General features: G+C 46.4%; 1 protein-coding gene across 1 annotated transcript in view; it reads left to right on the top strand.

Annotated features, from left to right (window-relative positions):
* The window catches only part of LOC115133142 (nck-associated protein 5-like), a 175,146-nt gene that overhangs the window by 62,164 nt on the left and 93,114 nt on the right, over positions 1-19,868 (top strand). Inside the window, 1 exon segment of the mRNA XM_029666077.2 lies at positions 13,833-13,896. Within this exon segment, the coding sequence (XP_029521937.2) occupies positions 13,833-13,896 (64 nt within the window).

Raw genomic sequence — 19,868 nt, 5'->3', positions numbered from 1 at the left:
CTTGATTATGTATCCGTTCCTGTTGACTTCTGAGTCCATTTATCTTTTTTTTTTATCCAAACAGGACAATGGGACCAAATTGATGACCACCTGCTCTAGAAATCAAATTAGACCCTCACCACATATTCATATTGTCTGTGTGTGTGTGTGTGTGTGTGTGTGTGTGTGTGTGTGTGTGTGTGTGTGTGTGTGTGTGTGTGTGTGTGTGACACATCTGCAACTTATGATAAATGCAATAAAGCTTGATGCATGACACTTCGGTCATATTCAGTATAATTAGCCGTCGTCAATCTTCCCTGTTATTATGATGAATAGGTTTCTCACTGTCAATTTTATGGGACACAACGATCCAGTAATGAAAATGTGTAGTCTTGACACGCCAAGATTTTACAATCACTACACAAACTTTCCAGCTGATGTTGCGTCATCTAACCGGTTCAAATGTTGGCTTTCAGATCCTGCGTGTTCTCACTGCAATGTGCGCGTTTCTAGTTTTTTACCCCCATCTAATTAACTCCTAACTTTCTATGACCCAAAATGCGGTGGTATGTGCATGTTTATTTTTCACCCAACTACAACTTTCACTTGTCATAAATTTAGCTAGGAGGCATCCGTTTCTGTCCCCTTTGGTTGTGGTGCTACTAATTGTTCATGTGTTTAGCGTAATTGTTCATTTAGCGACATTAGCGACTAGTGAATGTTGGGCAGAGGGACCATGATTGGCTAGGCTGGGAGTAGCTCTTCCTTTCTCTTCCTCTTTATTTTAACAAGGACTGCTGTCGCCTGCCGGGACCCTTTCAATTTCCCTTTCACCCCTCCAGTGTCTGCCCCCTTTTCACAGTGGAGGGGGGAGACAATGGAGAGGGGTCCCCTCCCCCTTCCTCTCCACTTCTCCCCCATTTCTCCCCCCTCTACCCTCGTAGGCGTCCTGATCGAGAGGCTCGGGCTTTGGTTTGTCACAGCCATTCAGCTGAGACTGATTGTGATTGCGGCAGATGGGCTGGAGTTTGTCCCAAGCAGCCAGGCCTCCTCTCTCTCTCTCTCTCTCTCTCTCTCTCTCTCTCTCTCTCTCTCTCTCTCTCTCTCTGAAAAGAGCTCAGTCAGAAACATCTCAAGCCGAACTCCACTCACGTCCCTGTACCCCCCCGCCCCCCTCACTGCTGTCACCTACCCCTTCCCCATCTCTCCTCACCCCCTTCATCTCCCTTCATCTCCCCAGAGGAAAGTGGCACCTTCAGAGCCAGCAGCCATCTCACCCCTCCCTACAACCCCCCACCCCCAACACATGTTAAACGTCCTGTAGCTTGAGCAGGAGAGAAGCGCTGAGGCACAGAAAGAGGAGGGACCTCGAGAGTGAGACAGAGAGAGAAAGAGAGAGAGAGACTGTGTGAGAGCGGCAGAGTATGTAACGTGAGTGCGAGCGAGAGAGGGGCAGAGAGGGAGAGAGACAGAGGAGAAAGTGAGAAACGGCGTTGAGAGGCAGCAGTGTGCATGTTGCCAGAGGGGCAGAGAGGGAAAGAGAACGAGAGAGGCAGAGTGATAGAAACACACACAGTGTGTGAGAGTGAGGACAGGCAGAGATTGTGTGTAGAGCAAGTCGGAGAGAGAGAGAAAGAGGGAGTGCAATAGAAAGAGAGAGGCTCAGAGAGAGAGAGAGAGAGGGAGTGCAATAGAAAGAGAGAGGCTCAGAGAGAGAGAGAGAGAGAGTGAGAGAGAGAGAGGGCGATCGCTGTTCTGCTCAGTTGTCACACCGAGCAGAGGGCTGCATTGTGGATGTAAACTTTATGGTGGGTGGGATCAGTGGCTTGCAGCAGCTGCTGTGCAGTGCAGCGTGCAGCAGGATTACCATGTAAGTCAGCTGAAGACCGAACACCAGGATGCATCACCTCAGGCATGGTAAGGAGAACACCTAGACGCTCATAACATCGCCACTCTTTTCCTTTTAAGACATTAGATGTCCCTTTAAGGGTGGAGATGTCCCTTTAAGAGTGGCGATGTCCCTTTAAGACAGGAGATGTCCCTTTAAGACCTGGGAATTCAGCAGTATTTTTTCTCCGATTTTGTGGACTGGGGGCATCACGCTTCTGTATCAGGTGCGTAGGCTTCTACGCGACCAGGTTATTATGTTGGGCTTAAAGGTGTTGTTTCATGTTGCCGTGAATTTCAGCCAGATGTGTCCTTTAAGTCGCAAGGAGCCGCAAAGTTAAATGCAGTGTACTTGCGCCCTTGCTGCGTACGTGTCGTTGATTGTAGCGTTGTCATATTAGACCGGTTGTGCCTCTTTAAATCAGGGTCAGCTTGCTGTGAGCTGTGTTTGTCCAACTGGTCCCGATGAGCGTGTAGCCTAACGTTAGCTACATTTCTTATTTCAGGAATGAGGCTACTTACAGGAGATGATCCTGATTTGCAGGATCCCTTTATTAGCCAGTGCAGGGAAAAGGAAAGCAATTGTGTGCCCTGTTGCTAGTGGCAACGGCACGGGGGCCGGCCCTGTAAGGAGGCTTTAATTCTGATTGATTGATAACGGAGGGAATATGTGCCCAATCGTTCACGGAGAGGTACAACAAGCTAGTCTGGGAGGTGTGTGTGTGTGTTGGAATGTATTTCGTCCCCTCTAAGCCATATTAAAGATTAGTATGTTTCCCCCAGCAGTGAGTCTAATCCTGCCATAGAAACAGCAGTAGTGGGGTATGGATTGTGCTCCCTTGCTGGGACTGTGTGTGTGTACATCATTACTGCTTTGGCTCGGGTGCCCCTGGCTCTCCCCCAGTGTGTGTGTGTGTGTGTGTGTGTGTGTGTGTGTGTGTGTGTGTGTGTGTGTGTGTGTGTGTGTGTGTGTGTGTGTGTGTGTGTGTGTGTGTGTGTGTGTGTGTGTGTGTGGATAGATGGATGGATGTGGGGCTCCCGTAGACCACTACCCCTATTCCTCCATGACTGGTGAGGGGAGAGCTAGCTAGCTACATGTGCCAGCCCCACAGCAGTCACCGTATACGGGATGACTGTACTGCATGCACGCCCTTATCAACAGAAGCCTTAGCTGTCACTCAAACACCACTGACTTGAGCGACGGCTCCTATTTCTGTCTCGGTGATTACCGGAGTAAACGACGAGGCGACAGAAACACATCAACATGACAACACAGGACCTGAGGAGATGACAACATGTTTGTTGGTTTATTTTCTCCTGTCAAACTGTGTTATTCTGTCTCAAACAAATACACTTGCGTTGCGGTTAGACTATGTAATAGCATTGCAGTTTTACTTGATATTTTTTAATCACAAGGGAGGCTATGAATGCCAATAATGATTCACTATAATGCTATATGGTTCAGGGTAAGTTGCCCCCAAGGCAGTGATACTTTACAGACAGCCTGGGCCAGCTTCTGGCCAAGTGAAAGTGTTCACACTGGGCAGATGCGTTGCTGGTGCTGTACAGTTTGAGGCCAGCGTCCTGTGAAACATACCTGGGGATTAGTTTAAGAGGATTGCCAAGTGGAAGATGTGATTTGATGGAATTAAAGCGTCATGCTGCATGTGTCCCCGCGATGGATGAATGAAAACATTTTCTGAGTGACATTATCTTTTTTCCTCCCATTCTACTCCCGTACAGAGTTTGATGTAAACATACGTCATTAACTGTACTTTGTGATCTACGGTGTATGGAGCCAGTTTTTAAGTGTGTTGTTGTGTGAGAAATGTATTGTGGAGTCACTGGATTGGTTGTGTAAATGTCCTATTTGTTATAATCCCACTACGAGTATACTTTCAGATGAAACCATATGAATGTTGAAAGTTGATCTTTTAGTGGAAGTACTCTAAAAGTTGTCATGGTATGGTGGCACAACATATTATCCACTCACAATGTCCTGCCAACCACTTTGCATGTAATCCAAATGTCTACATGGACAGTCAGATTGTTGACAGACAAGCCACTGCCAGTAAGCATACAGTTATCACAACCGGTTACTGCCATCCCCTCATCATATGATGCTTTTAGTCCTCTCTTTCTCTCTCTTCTCACTATCTTCTCTCTCTCTCCCTCTCTCTCCCTCTCTTCCTTCTCTCTCTCCCTCTTCCCTCTCTCTCCCTCTCTTCCCTCTCTCTCTCTCTCTCTCTCTGTCCCTCTCTCTCCTTCTTTTCCCTCTCTCCCCCTCTATTCCCTCTCTCTCCCTCTCTTCCCTCTCTCTCTCTCTCTCTCTCTCTCTGTCCCTCTCTCCCACTCTTCCCCCCTCTCTCTTTCCCTCTCTCTCCCTCTCTTCCCTCTCTCTCCCTCTCCCCCTCTCTCTCTCGCTCTCGCTCTCTCTCTTTCCCTCTCTTCCCTCTCTCTCTCTCTCTCTCTCTCTCTCTCTCTCTCTCTCTCTCTCTCTCTCTCTCTCTCTCTCTATCTCTCTCCCTCTCTTACCTCTCTCTCCCTCTCTTCCCTCTCTCTCTCTCTCCCTCTCTCTCCCTCTCTTCCCTCTCTCTCCCTCTCTTCCCCCTCTCTCCCTCTCTTCCTCTCTCTCCCTCTCTTCCCTCTCTCTCCCTCTCTCTCCCTCTCCTCCCCCTCTCTTCCCTCTCCTCCCCCTCTCTCCCCTCCTTCCCCTCTTCCATTCATCGACCCAGCTAGCCTATTGGGTTCAGGTCAAAATGAATTACTGAGGAATGTTCTCCTGTTCAATGGCCAGCCCCAGTGTGTCCCAGCATGGGAGCATTTCCACCTCATTTGCCAGTCTATCTCCCGCTCTGTGCTGTCCAGCACTGGGGTTGGACACACTCGCACACATGCAAACACACTTAAATGAGCATGAACAAGACTGCATGCACACACACACGCACACACACACACACACACACACACACACACACACACACACACACACACACACACACACACACACACACACACACACACACACACACACACACACACACACAAACACACACACACACAGTAGGGAGACCCAGAGGCGCCCATAAAGCAGTAATGATGTGTGAGGCCTGAGTGTGAGGCCTGAGTGTGAGGCCTGAGTGTGAGGCCTAAGTGTGAGGCCTGAGTGTGAGGCTTGAGTGTGAGACGTGAGTGTGTGGCCTGAGTGTGTGGCCTGAGTGTGAGACCTGAGTGTGAGGCCTGAGTTCCTCTCCCCTCTCTAACCTCTGGCTCTGTTTAGACAGTCTGTACTGCTGCTGACGACCACTCACATCAATTAGGAGAAGCAGTGAATGCATTCCTCCCATAGTCCCGCTTCACATTTATCTTGCTAAGAACAGCACGTGGGAAACTCTAAAAACAGCAGAGGTCTTTGGAGGGCTCCCCGACATGGGACAAGCCAGTATGAGCCTGTTTCGGTCTGAGTCTGTCTAAGTTTCCCTGTTGAAAATGGGGCAAGGCAAATGCCTTGTCTCTGATGGATAGCTCAGTCATTTTGAGATTAGCAAGATTTCAGCTTGGCAGCTGTGTAGGCTATATGAATGCATTTGTTCTATAGTTGCAGCGACTCTGCTTGTTTTCGATTGCCAACAGTTTTAAATGTGAAAGACACATTTCAAATGTGAAAGACTGTTAAATCCTTGTCATGTTGTGGCTGACGTCCTTCTGAATCTAGTGTCCCACTCAAAAGCAACATTAAAAGTTAATACCCCAACACCATTTATAGGCAATAAAAGGGTTTTATGTGGTAACTGTCAATGGATGGTGTTGGTGGAATCTGATTACTCCTTTGCCTTTAGAGACAAACGTACAATATTACCCTGTTAAATTATGCCATTAAAACGCCACATTCCTGTGGTTTAAAATGGCTGGGTTCGCTCTACGGGAGTTCTCCAAGGTGAAAATGTTAGCAGGACATTATTCCAGTCGCTAACTGCTGAATTGCAAAGTTTGCCAATCAGGTTTGGCCCACAAAATAAAGCCATGGATTATATTTCTCATCAGAGTCTTTATGCAATGACAGATTCTTGGAACACAGGCTTGTAGAACTCTGGTTGTTGTGCCTCTTTAAATATAACCTTAATCTTTAATTGTGTTGGCATCTATCCCTTTGATACATGTGTCCACTAAGGATTAAGTTTAAGAGATAAAACTGGTGGACATAAAAGTTATTTGGAAACACCCCAGATTGGATTTAGTTTTAAGACTTTAAGACTAGTTTTAAGCAGTAGGCTTTCAGCAGTAACTGGGTCATAACTTTCACATGCAAACTATTTGTGAGAAGATTGATGTGTCTGCCGTCATTTGAGAGTTTTTTTTGTTGCCATCAAAGCTTCATACTTTATCCCACCAAAATGTGATGAGAAAAAGCTACAATGTGAACGGTATACAGTTGCAGCCTCACAGTCCAACCAAGGTGCGTGGATGGAGAAAACGACAGGATGTGTGACATTTTGAAAAAATCCTTTCTTTATTGTTAAAACCTGGAAACATAAGCCTCCATCATGATTCTTAACCAAGGACAGGTGTCAAACCATTCTAGTAACATCTCGATTGACCTTCTCACACGTTTTTAAAGCCCTTTTCGGAAACAAAACCATTTATGACGTTTGTTGGGAATGAACTGGAGCGTCTTTATCAAGCCTCTCAGTTGGAGTGCTGATGTAGGATCCGGTTCCCCCTGTCAACGTCATCTTATTCATTGTGACATAAAATGCGTAGCTGATCCTAAATCAGCACTTTGAGTCACATGGCTTCAGATTGAGGTTAACCCGAGCCTGGGGAATGTTAACAAACTTCATCTCCCCTCTATCCCAATCGTAAATCACAGGATAATTGTGGGAGAAACAAGCAGACCTCATCCGTTTCTTGACTTTTTATATGGCTCTGTGGGGTCAGACTTGGATTGGCTGCTGGTACCTGGTGCTCTCTTACATAGAGACATAGATGTAGGTGTGTGTGTGTGTCCACATCGGTATGTGTGTGTCAGCGTGTGACATAGCTAACACGTTGTAATGGCCTCGCCGGGGAGACCGGGGACCCTTGAGAGAACGAGAGCCCGTGTTGACCCGTACCTTTGTGTCTATTCTAGAGGAATGACTTGTTTGTCTGCTGCTGTAAAAGGGGACAGTGTTTGCGCTGCCTCTGAAACGATGGTCGACGGCTTCCCATTCACAATGAGTAAAAAGGGACCAGGGGTGGCCTTTAAAACTAGCCCGGATGAGTCAGCAGTAAACAGCCATAATGGGGTTTGGAGTGTGTGTGTGTGTGTGTGTGTGTGTGTGTGTGTGTGTGTGTGTGTGTGTGTGTGTGTGTGTGTGTGTGTGTGTGTGTGTGTGTGGGGGTGTGTGTGTGGGGGGGGTGGGTGGGTGGGTGGTGTGTGTGTGTGTGTGTGTGTGTGTGTGTGTGTGTGTGTGTGTGTGTGTGTGTGTGGGTGGGTGGGTGGGTGGGTGGGTGGGTGGGTGGGTGGGTGGGTGGTGTGTGTGTGGGTGTGTGTGTGAGGCTTAAGAGTGAGTCCCCCCATATTGAGAGGCAGTCAGTGCATTTGAAGGGCCTGCTGCAGAGCGCATGAAAAGCTTGTGTGGTTTGATATAGATGGTGAAAGTGCCCTATAGTGTGTATGTTTGTGTGCATGCATGCATACATGTGTGTATGTACACACAGTCACGTGCGCATTCGTGCACGTTTGCGTCTGGTCCAACACTGAACACCTGCAGTGGTTTGTGATGATTCACAATCTCCATTCACCGTGCCCGAGCCGACTGTCTGTGAACATTCTGTCTGTGAACATTCTGTCTGTGAACTGGCTTGTGATGGCGGGGCATCGAAGGCCATTTCAGAGGACATCTGTTCCGTCGGACTGTTTCGTTCCGTCTGAGGTGGAATGCGTCTGACTGTGGCTGATGTGGTTTAGAAACAATCGAGGTCAGCCGTGACATGCACAATGAGAAAACTAGGAACGTTCTAAACCATGTCAGACACAAGGCTTCAGAGCTAAATTCGCCATAGCTGTCATTGGACAGAGGATTCGTGGTTTGTGTGACTGTTACTGATCGTTGACGAGTAATATGAGCTAAAGATCCCTGGGTTTTCTTAATTGTGTGGAAATAAATGTGTGATAAATGTGTTGTAATTTCAGAAGATAAGGCAATTGGCAAAGCATATAATATGTGAGCACCATTCCGTTTGAACTTTTCCTACTGTAAAATATGTCTCTGCCTCTGAAAAGGTTCATGGTTCGTTCACTGGCTGTTCTCTATCAAGGCTTTCCGCAATTTATAAAGTGTTATAATGTCTTAAAAATGGAGCCATTCTTATCCAAAACAACGCTTTTGTGTTCTTTGTGTGTTTCCAAAGAAACCTCATCATGTTTCATGTCCTCCATTATTGACACATGCGGTTGTGGTAACACTCATTGGCCCGCTGACCTCCTCATTTCATGGGTGTGTGTGAGGTGATAACATATGGCTCCAGCCTCCCGCTGCTCTCCCGTGTAGCCCAGGTCTGGACAGGGTACCAGAGGTCAGAAACCCTCAGATGTGGGTGGTAGGTGTAGAAGCCTCCCTCTGCATCTCAGTGCTAAGGGGGAAAGTTTTCTAGTGACATAGCTGTAACTGCATAACATACATGTGTGTAGATGCACGTGCATACGCACGCACACACACGCACGCACAAGCACACGCACGAGCACACGCACACACACACACAAAGGGGCATTAGCCATTATTGCTTTCTAATGGATGCTACAACTTAATAAGCGCCTGAACAAACTCATTGGCCTGACGCTCCCTGGAGGGAGATATGGCATTGGAATCACAGAGAGGGTTGCATAACCGTGGGATAGACGGATTAAGGAAATGGCCAAAAAGAGAGCCAACCGGCAAGGTCTTTCCAAACACACACGGACGCATGTTTAGTCACACGTGCGCACACACACACACACACACACACACACACAGCAGATTTGTTCATCTGCAGAGTTAAAACTCAGCGTGGAGCTAGCCAGCGCAAATGCATAAATGCATGGGGACTCATCATCATCCAAACATTTATGCTTCCCTTCCACTTCACTCTGTGTACATTTGCGGTTTACTCAGATTGAGATAATGTCATGGTTTAGATGTTCCGTTTGCTTATGTAAGCCTAGTATTAACACTATTGGAGGGCTATTTTATTCAGGCATCCTTTTCCCAGAGTGGTGTGTTTAGAGTATAGACTGTGAGAGCTGATGTTGCTGAAGAAGAGTTTTCATTATTATGTAGTGGATGGTGAGGTCGATTTCCTGTTTTAGCCTAATTCTTCCCAGGCATGACTATTTGTAGCATATAGTGGGGCAAAACAGTATTTAGTCAGCCACCAATTGTGCAAGTTCTCCCACTTAAAAAGATGAGAGAGGCCTGTAATGTTCGTCATAGGTACACTTCAACTATGACAGACAAAATGAGGGAAAAAAATCCAGAAAATCACATAGGATTTTTTATGAATTTATTTGCAAATTATGGTGGAAAATAACTATTTGGTCAATAACAAAAGTTTATCTCAATACTTTGTTATATACCCTTTGTTGGCAATGACAGAGGTCAAACATTTTTCTGTAAGTCTTCACAAGGTTTCCACACACTGTTGCTGGTATTTTGGCCCATTCCTCCATGCAGATCTCCTCTAGATCAGTGATGTTTTGGGGCTGTTGCTGGGCAACACGGACTTTCAACTCCCTCCAAAGATTTTCAATGGGGTTGAGATCTGGAGACTGGCTAGGCCACTCTGTATAGGCCCACTGTATATCCATGGACAATGTCTTATTGTCACAGCAGTGAAATATGTTGTTTTACAGGGTCAGCCATAGTAGTATGGCATCCCTGCGGCAAATTAGGGTTAAGTGCCTTGCTCCATGGCACATTGACAGGTTTCCACCTTGTCTGCTCGGGTATTTGAACCTTACGGTTACTGGCCCAGTGCTCTAAACGCTAGGCTACCTGCCACAGTATGTCATTTTCTCATTGCCACAACGCTACTGCATATGTAACAATGGTTTTAATAGGACAGAGAGGTAGGTTTGGCTTGCCAGTGTATGAATGTATAGTTTGGTATACAGAGTAACCCTAAGCATTATGAGTAAGGATAACTTTTTTCCTCATCAGGCCAACTTAGACTTGACAAAATAGACTTAAACCAGACAACCTCACACAAGGGACAATGGTTGACAATGGAACAATCATAAGGATGAAAGAGAAAACGCAACAAGACGAGCTGCCTCCACAATGCAGTTCAAAGCGTGTCTGGGGGGGGCGAACGTGTCAGCTCAGGTTGGCAAATAACATCTCCCGGAGAATGATTGATCCTCCTGCCCCTCGCCAGATCATGTCTTTGCAGGCGCGTATGCTCCGACGCCGCGCTCCTTTGTCTCCGCGTGACGACGAAAACAATCTGGAGATGGGGAAGATTGGTTAGCCTGGAGAATGTGGGAGAATGTATGGGGAAACAGGGCTGATTTGATCTGTGTTCATACACACCCCTTTCCTCGCCTCGCCTCGGCACATTCTAGGCTGTCATATGAAACCTAAAGGAAGATGATGTTGTTGTGATGGTGCACGAATAACAACATCCCAATGAGGAAAAGACCAATGCAGTATTGTGTGGGTGGGTGGACAACTGACAGCTGATCCTGGGTCAGAACTAGATGTTCAGAAGCATATGGACCCTGATTAATAAGGTTTCAGTATAGTTCTCATCCCATATCCTGCAGTAACCAATCAAATGTAGTTTTTTGGCATAACGTTCATACTGTCAGTACATAATGCCAAAAGTACCCCTAGCCCTATAGGGCGAGCGATGAGATGGCATGTGCGATATGAGATGGTTGGGGAGCCCTCCCTTGCCCCAGCCCTGCCCGTGGTGTCAGCCTGGGGGCAGAGCTTGGCCCTCCCTGGTCCTTGGCCCGTTGCCCTTCGCAGCAGCAGCTTGTGCGAGGCGTGGGAAGCAGTGGGGCGTCCGCGGGGGGGTGGGGGTTGGGCCTGCTTCACTGAAGCGTGGAGCTAGTCAGGCTGCGTTCCTGCTCTCCACTGCCCCAACTGCTCGTGGTGGATATATTGTGGGCAGACTGTGGGCACAGACTGAGCACTGGTGCGGGCAGTGCCAGGTGATTCCAGGTGACTGGGAACTGCTGGAGGCCAGCGAGGTGCCAACCCCGATCTGTCTGCCTGTCGCTGCCGTTGGAATGCACTCGCTCCCGAAGCCCCCTAACCGTGTTCAAAGAGCAGGGGGGGGGGGGGATGAAGGGAGGAGGGTTTGGATGCAGCTGGGGTTTCAATTAAATATGGAGATGAAAAGGTTCACAAACACATGGTCAACTGTGGACAGCTAGCAGTCTGAGCATGCAGCATGCCTCCTTTCCGCCTGTGTTCGATCAAACATGGGATCAGAGTATTGGAAAACACATCTCGGCCATGTTCCAATTCCGTAGTACTATACAATTTCATTAGGACACATGCCCAATACATTCTAGTAAGTGGTACTGCATGCTTGTGCGACATATTGGAACACAGCCTTATTTATTTATAACCATCATCACAGCTCAAGGAGAATGAATTCTGATATCTGGAATGTTTGCTTTAAGCTTTAAGGACGGACTCTCATTCTGTGTCTCTTTTGAGAGGTAGGTTTACACAGCTGGTCATGGACAGGCTAGCCTAGCCGTTCCCAGAGAAACAGATCAGCAGAATGGGCTAACTTGGTGGTGGTTGGAATGCAGATGCCACATGATGTCGGGATCAAATATGCCTAATGGGTTGTCTATTACTCCGGCGGTCTTTTTCCACCCCTTACTTACATGATCCTATTCAAATACCACCCCTCCACATTCTCAGGGCTGAACTTGGAGTCAAATGTTGCCATGTTGAGGTACTGTTTTGACTGCCTGTTAAAAATGTACCAATTACTGTAATTATGTTTTACACAGAATGTAAAAATGGCTTTATTTTTGGCAATGATTTTCTCAACGGGCGCAGTTAGTTTAAGTTTCCTGCCCCCTGTAGCATGTCTGTGAATAAGTGGCCTGAAACTTAACCCCTTACATGTCTAGCTCGCAGACCTAACAAAGGCTTGCTTAATAAACAACAGGTGTAGAATACCAGGCAAATGCTTACTTCCCTACAATGCGGAGAGAGAAAAGATATGAGTGATAAAAAGATAACAACACAAAGGAATAAATACACAATGAGTAACGATAACTTGGCTATATACACGGGGTACCAGTACCGAGTCCATGTGCAGGGGTACGAGGTCATTTAGGTAGATATGTATATGGGTAGGGGTAAGGTTACTAGGCAACAGGAGAGATAATAAACAGTAGCAGCAGGGTATGTGATGAGTTGCCAGTTAGGAAAACAGTGTAGACCGTGGTGACGAGTTACAGAAGTTCAGGAGTTTCTCACAAGGTGACACAGCACACACACACGCACGCACGCATGCACACACACACACACACACACACACACACACACACACACACACACACACACACACACACACACACACACACACACACACACACACACACACACACACACAGTAACTGGAATGGTTACTAATAGGACTGCGCAACTGGAGTGTGAGTGTGTTGCCGTGTGTTTCAGGTGTAGCGTGTAGGATCACATGGGCACAGCTTTCTCACAGCTCAGTCACGATACTGTGTGTGTGTGTGTGCACGTTTGTTTGCTTGTGTGTGTGTTTTAATAGGGCAAGTCAACTTACACTCAGATTCACTGCATCAACTTCAGGTCAGATTCACTGCATCACTGTTTATCAATCAGTGCCAAGACTTTGCGCAATTGAATTTGTCTCTCTTTCCCTTTCCTCACACACTGCAGTTGAATGACAAACAAACGAGAACTTTCTTATTTTGCGCTGGAGAGTATTGTCCTACAAACTACTAATTCAATGGGGACTTCAACATCCATATTCGTCTACTATATCCATATTCATCTACTATAGCTACTACCTTGGTAGTCTTTTTAACACAGGACTTTCCCCAGGTGAGTCAAAGAAGAAACTCATTGTTGGAGTCTCAGCGCAATTCCGATGCCGTGAAATTGCCCTATTTCTAATACTAAGAGTTATTTTGTAGGCTAACAATGGTGGCTGGTGGGCAATGAAACCACAGAATTACAGTACCTCTTCTAGTTTCTTGCCTTTGGATATGTTGCTAATATGGAAGGTATGCCTGGCCTAAAGGAGTTGTCTGTTGCTTCCAGACAGGTAGCTACAGTAATGTGGAATACTAAGCGTTGTTTTGTGGGGTAACAATATGATGGTGGCTGGCTGGCATTGAAACCGCAGCAGGACAATTCCTCTTGTCTGTAGCTTTCAAACATGTTACAGTATGTTGTTAATTAATATGGAAGGCATGCCTGGCCGAGAGAACTGTTAGTCAGTCAGGCAGTGATACCTTGGGAAAAGCTCTAAAGAGGCCATCGTTATCAGTGCCAGCACATGAGCGTGCCACTTTCTCTCATTAGCAAAATGATTGAGCTCGCGTGAGATTGGGGGGCTTGTCTGTTCTACAGTTTTCATAGAAATAGAACGCTAGACACTGTATCTCTATAACTGAGTGGATGTTTATGGTTGTCAAAGTGAAATGCTTTTCGTGCTTTTTGTGCGCAATTTTTGTCAAGGCGTAGGCTAGTGTGTCTCTGTTTAGTGTGTAGTGCCTAGTTGCTGTCCCCTATACCCTTTCTGTTTGTTGTTTGTTGACGTGTTGGTAAACCACAGTGCTGTTAGCTAGTTGTTTGGCAGAACACAGTGTGTGGAGCACTGACAGAGAGAGGTGTCCCAATGAAAAACGATCAGCTATTCACTTGTTTCTTGTTCTCTCTCTCTCTCTCTCTCTCTCTCTCTCTCTCTCTCTCTCTCTCTCTCTCTCTCTCTAGGGAGAAACTGGCCGTGGCTCGCCTGCAGAGGGAAGTCGCACGAAGCAAAAGCGAAGGAACAATGGTACTGTTGATGCTCTGTCTTACACACAGACACACCACACACACACACATTATCAGTCTTAAACCCACAGCCCACAGTTGTAGGCATACCAGTCCTGCTCGGTCATCGACCAAGGTCACTGCACTGCTAACTTTCCTCAACCAAAAACATATATTTACGTTGGGTCTTGCAGCACTATTCCGGGTGGCAATTCTAGGTCTTGCTCCCATCGCCATGGTATTATCAACCCATATTATGGCTCATTAGTGCTGCAGATTTCAGGGATGACGTCAAATGTAGGGCTTAAACACACACGCACACACAGACACACACAGTGGTTGTATAACAAGGGGAAAGCAGACCAGGGAGCCAGTCGTGCTGACGCAGAGGGCGTGAGGTAGGGTTCGCAGTGAGTGGACTGACAGTGTGACAGAGCAGATACCAGCTGACCACGGTCTCTAGAGCGACAGCCAGGCCTTGGACTCAGCTGTTTAGAACCGCAGTAAAGCCCCAAATAGCTTCATAAAAGAGCGCTATGGCAGCAATCCTAAAGCAGACTTGAGATTTACATACTCTAGGATCACCACATCTACAATGCTTTTTCGTGGTGGTAGTGGTCTCGAGTTCCAGCATTTTAGAAGTCCTCCTGAGAATACCGAGTTAACAGCCTGGGCTTGTAACATTAAAACACAGTAGAACAGACATGGATATGAACAACACTATATACTGTATAGAGTGGCAAGCATACGCATCATGACAATGGCCGCATACTGTACATAGCCTTCTTTGTATAAATGGTCCTGCATGGCTCAGTTGGTAGAGCATGGTGCTTGCACTGCCAGGGTTGTGGGTTTGATTCCCACATGGGACCAGTATGAAAATGTATGCACTTATTGCTGTAAGTTGCTCTGGATAAAAACATGCGCTAAATGACGACGTCGATGGTAAGAGAAATGCTTCCTGGAAGCACCCCGTGGAGTCTTTGGAAAAGACTTGAAGAACGACCTACCCGGTGTATTGATTTCATTGCGGTTCCTGAGGCTGTAGCTGTCTGCAAGGTCAGAGGTGACCATGCAATCAGAGTCACATGTGTCATAACACAGTGCAGCCTCTCGCTGTTGGGGCTCACTGTAGCAAATCCCATACAGTCCCAGCACAAGAGAAGGACGTTCCCACATAGCTCTTATCTCAGGCTCCACTGGGAAACTCTGTGTGTCAGCACCTCGTCCTGTAGTCAGTCAGACTAAGAGACTGATTAGCCTCTGACCTTAGTGAAGAGCTAGGAGGGAAATATCTACTGCCTGGCTGTGCGAGGCTTTCTCTGACTACTGCTTCTTCGAGTCATGAGAGTGGATGCCATGCTAATTACAACTCCGGGTGTGTTTGTGAGGAAAGGGGGGTGGAGGAGGGATGAGTTATCTATGCCAGACAGGAGGAGGGGAAGGGAGTGGTAAAAGAAGAATGTGGGGTGTGTGTGTGTCTCTCTGAGCTCCATTTTGAAATTGGGATTATCCCTCCTCTCACACACACATGCCTGGGAGATGCTCCTCTCCTCTGGGAGCTCAGGCATGGTCTTTAGGGTCTTTAATAGAAATCAAACAAGAGGGCTGCATCAGGGAGATAATTGTTAATGTGATGGCAAGGTGAGAGTAACCTCCTCACACACACAGACAAGTAATGATATACAGATACCAACACAGACACACACACAGCCTCCAGAAGACGACAGATTAAATGCTGTAGACTTTGAAGTGTGCATCTCTGACCCTCCTCTTTAACTAGTTATGCTCTCTTCTCTGTGGAGGGAGGGAGGTAGGGTTTTGATTTGGTAAAAAAACCACTCAATGTTAATACTTCTGAGTAACAAGTCTTAACTTTAGCTAGTGTTTTAAATTGGGGGGTACAGTTGCGCAAAACCATGGCAACTGCCAATGACATGGGCCTTAGACTTCTGTATCATTCTTCATTGGGCATTTAACGTTTGTTGTCAGAACTTAAACTGCAGGAGTTTGTAAAAAAGCAATACATATGTATCAAGTGTCTCAGAGTAGGAGTGGTGATCTAGGATCAGTTTCTCACCCTGTCCATGTAACCCTATTCAAATCAGCACTCCTACTCAGAGACACTTGATAGATATGGCCCCTGGTCTTCTAAATGAGAATTGTGGTTAAGATACTGAGTCCCTATATGATAGACATGACTTATATGCATTGGTTTATTGGTTATAAGGAGATGTTGTTATAGCCATACCTGCCAGGCCTTGAAAGTGCTGTGTACTGCTTAAACATTATCTTAAGCCCTGCAGGGTGTTTAATCAGCCAGCCCCACCCAGCCACCTTCCGTTCAAACTCAGCCAGGAAGAAAAACACTGGATCCCCCACAAGGTATTTGATGATGAGCTCTGGTAACTGGTCTTGTTTAGGCTCAGAGAAGGCAGAACACAGGCCCAGTCACTCCAACAAGCGTGGCCTGTCTTTCTCCAGTCAAACCCTCTCATTCAGTACCAGTCGCTGCTGTGGGTTTCCCCTGGAATTCAGAATTCTGGAATTCTTCACATCGAAGCCAGCCCAGAGAGAGAGAGAGGAGTATTTGGGCTTGGCTGGCTGGCTGGGGAGGGCGGGAGAGAGCGAGAGGGGGAGGGAGAGGGGGGAGAGAGAGAGAGAAGTAAAAAAAAAAAAAATGTGGCTTCTGAGGTCGCTAGGTGCTGCGGCTGAGATTATGACCACTGGAAGCGGTCTAAACAACGTGGGAAAATAAACGCTGCACTTTGTGTGAAACACATTTTTTTTTTGAGGCACACCATGGTATCACAGCTTAATAGACCCATCATGAAGTGTAGATGCGTACAGCTTGCATGCACAGACACATTCACACACGTGCAAGTCTACACACACACACACACACACACACACACACACACACACACACACTTTATTTCTCCTTCCTTGATTACTGCATGCGATTCGCTCACGCTTGAATGAAACTCAAGCGAAAGGGATTGAAACATTCTCTCATCAGCATCGCATTCGAGGCTATTCAGCAGTCTCATTTACTGCAAAGGATCCAAATGCACCAGTGGTTAATTCATGGGGGGAAATGCACTTAAACAGATAAACTGTTACAAATCGGAGTCTTAAAAGAGATCTGGACAAACACACAGTGCAGTAGGCCAAATGGATGATGAACCAAGAAAGTGTGCCTATGCATTCTAGCTATAAGCTCTCCATTAGTGGGAAAAGAGAGAAAGGGATTGCATAGTGAGTTGAAGCAATAGAAATAGCATTACTTATATTCTAGAATTGTGCTAGTGTAATAGCCTACTTCCATTCTATAGTATATTCCTTGTATGTCTATGGTTGAAGTCTGTGTGGTGGACTGAGGTCTGTGTGGAGACAGCATGGAGATGCCTTTGACAGCTGTTTGGAGGATCTTTGTCACTGGTGAGGGACTGGGGACCGAGGGGACCGCTGGGAACTCAGGTGCTGTCTCTACAGATTGGGGCTTATCAGCCATGTGCCGGGAGAGAGGGATCCCAGTGATGGCTGTCACCCCTCGTCACCCATCTCAATGTGCGAAACCACTATGGGGAGCATCACTGGGATCCCTCTCTCCCATAGTGGTTTCAGTCATTGAGATGGGTGACAGCCAAGCTTAAATCGCATCTCCACAGAGCCAGCAGTCTCTGGACGGAGCACGTGTGGTGGGGTGGGGGGGTGGGGGGGGTTGGGGTGTGTGTGTGCTTACGTTTCTGCGCGCTCTCTTTTTCTTTCTATCTCTCTCTTTCTCTTTCTCTGTGTGGATGGACAGGGTGTGGGTCCCTTGGCAATGATAAATGGGCCACTCATACGGTTTACCATATCCCGGGGTTTGTGTATACTGTACATCCGGAGTGGCTGCCTACGTGAGAGCAATAGCCAGGCTCTAACGTAATGGTTTGCCCTGCATGATAATTGAATTTATGGACTCCCTAGGGACCTGTGGGGCAGTGATTTCTAGGGAATAGCATGAGGTTCAGTTTACACCATCCTCTGTATTTTGAAGATAAGTATTATTTTAGCAAATGGCCATGTTCAAGAATATAATCATATTTGATATTGCAATTTAAATATGGATTTTATGGTAATTGTTCTCTGCTCAATGTACCAAGGGCAGAGCTACTACTAAGAACCTACCTGAAATTAAATTGTTATTTAGAAAATGTATTATTTCAGTGCAATTAGGCTAAGAGGTTAAAGGCACTTCAGGCAAACATGCTACATGGCATGCTACATGACATGCTACATGATCTGCTACATGATGACATGCGACATGACATGCTACATGATGACATGCTACATGACATGCTACATGACATGCTACATGATCTGCTACATGATGACATGCGACATGACATGCTACATGATGACATGCTACATGACATGCTACATGATGACATGCTACATGACATGCTACATGACATGCTACATGATCTGCTACATGATGACATGCGACATGACATGCTACATGATGACATGCTACATGACATGCTACTTTTTAAAGCATTTGGTTGTTGTTGTTGTCATAATAGCATGTAAATACCTGTATTCTGTATTGTAGTGAACACACATTGTTTAGCCTACAGTTTGCCAGTCAGACAAATCCCCTTGTTACACTTCTTCCAGCAGAATCCAGGCTGGTCAATATACTGCCAGCCTGGCAGGCAGACAGTAAACTGCATGTATTATTGATGAAGGAGGAGGAAACTGCACGGGGCTTTGTGTCCCTGATGTTTGTGTTGCAGTACTGGGCCAAGGAGATATTCTCCAGACCTTTGATGCAGCGAGAGCCTCCCAGCCTCATACTGAGGTGCACTGTGTAATGAAGAGATTATTGAGTGAGAGAGGGGCACACACACACACACTACCCTCACACACACACACACACACACACACACACACACACACACACACACACACACACACACACACACACACACACACACACACACACACACACACACACACACATACACACACACACACACATTCACTGATAACATTGCAGAGACTGCAGCTGGCGCACAATGTGGCCTTGAGAGACGCAGTCGTCTCTAATTAATTTAAAATCTCCTCCGGATCATGGAGGGGTATCAGGGGGTTACGGAAGGTCCAGTAATTCACTACTGAGAACCCTGTCTGTCTGTCCCTTATGAATAAATGACAACACAATGCTGTAGAATTACACAGCCATGCTAGGACTGTGCAATTTTACTGTAGCATGGAGCAATCAAGCCCAGTTACATATGCTGTATATTATGACAGAGACATGATTTGAAGTTAGGATTCTATGTTTATACCATATGTATATATTTTGATAATGATGGATCGTATTTATACACCCAGCTCCATATCCCGGGCCTTGTTTCACAGGGGTTGGGTTAAATGCGGAAGACACAGTTTGGTTGAATGTATTCAGTTGTGCAACTGACTAGGTAGTCCAATGTTTCACTCTTCACCGAACAATGCTGTAGTAATATTTGGATGAAATCACTGGCCTTGATTATTTCCCCGCCCTACCTTCCCAGGTAATAGCATGATAATCCCATTGAGTTCAAAGTTAATCCTGAATACCCAGCTACAATCCCTAGGCAGAGCCACTCTCCAAACCTTGAGGAGTCAGCAGGACCATAATGCATCTCATCTGACAGGTTATATGCCTGATAAGAGTAAAGGAGACATTAAATGTGACAAAAGTAACCGATTCATTATTGTTCTAGGATCAGTTTTCCCTTTTAGATCATAATGAATACGATCATATGGACAAGGAGGACTTGATCCTAGATCAGCACTCCTACTCTGAGACACATTGTTTTTTATGGTTTTTTTTGGGAAGAGAAGGCCATCTACTGGACAGAGAGGGAAGAACATCCGTGCAGACAGGTTACTGCCATGCAAGCTAATCATAATCAGAGGTATAATCCTTTTGTTTGTCACTTGAGACATCAAAGTAAATAT

This window comes from Oncorhynchus nerka, linkage group LG2 (genome assembly GCF_034236695.1).
Source record: "Oncorhynchus nerka isolate Pitt River linkage group LG2, Oner_Uvic_2.0, whole genome shotgun sequence".
NCBI lineage: Eukaryota > Metazoa > Chordata > Actinopteri > Salmoniformes > Salmonidae > Oncorhynchus > Oncorhynchus nerka.
The sequence above is the reverse complement of the archived record's forward strand: the minus strand, read 5'-3'. Positions and strand labels throughout refer to the sequence as shown.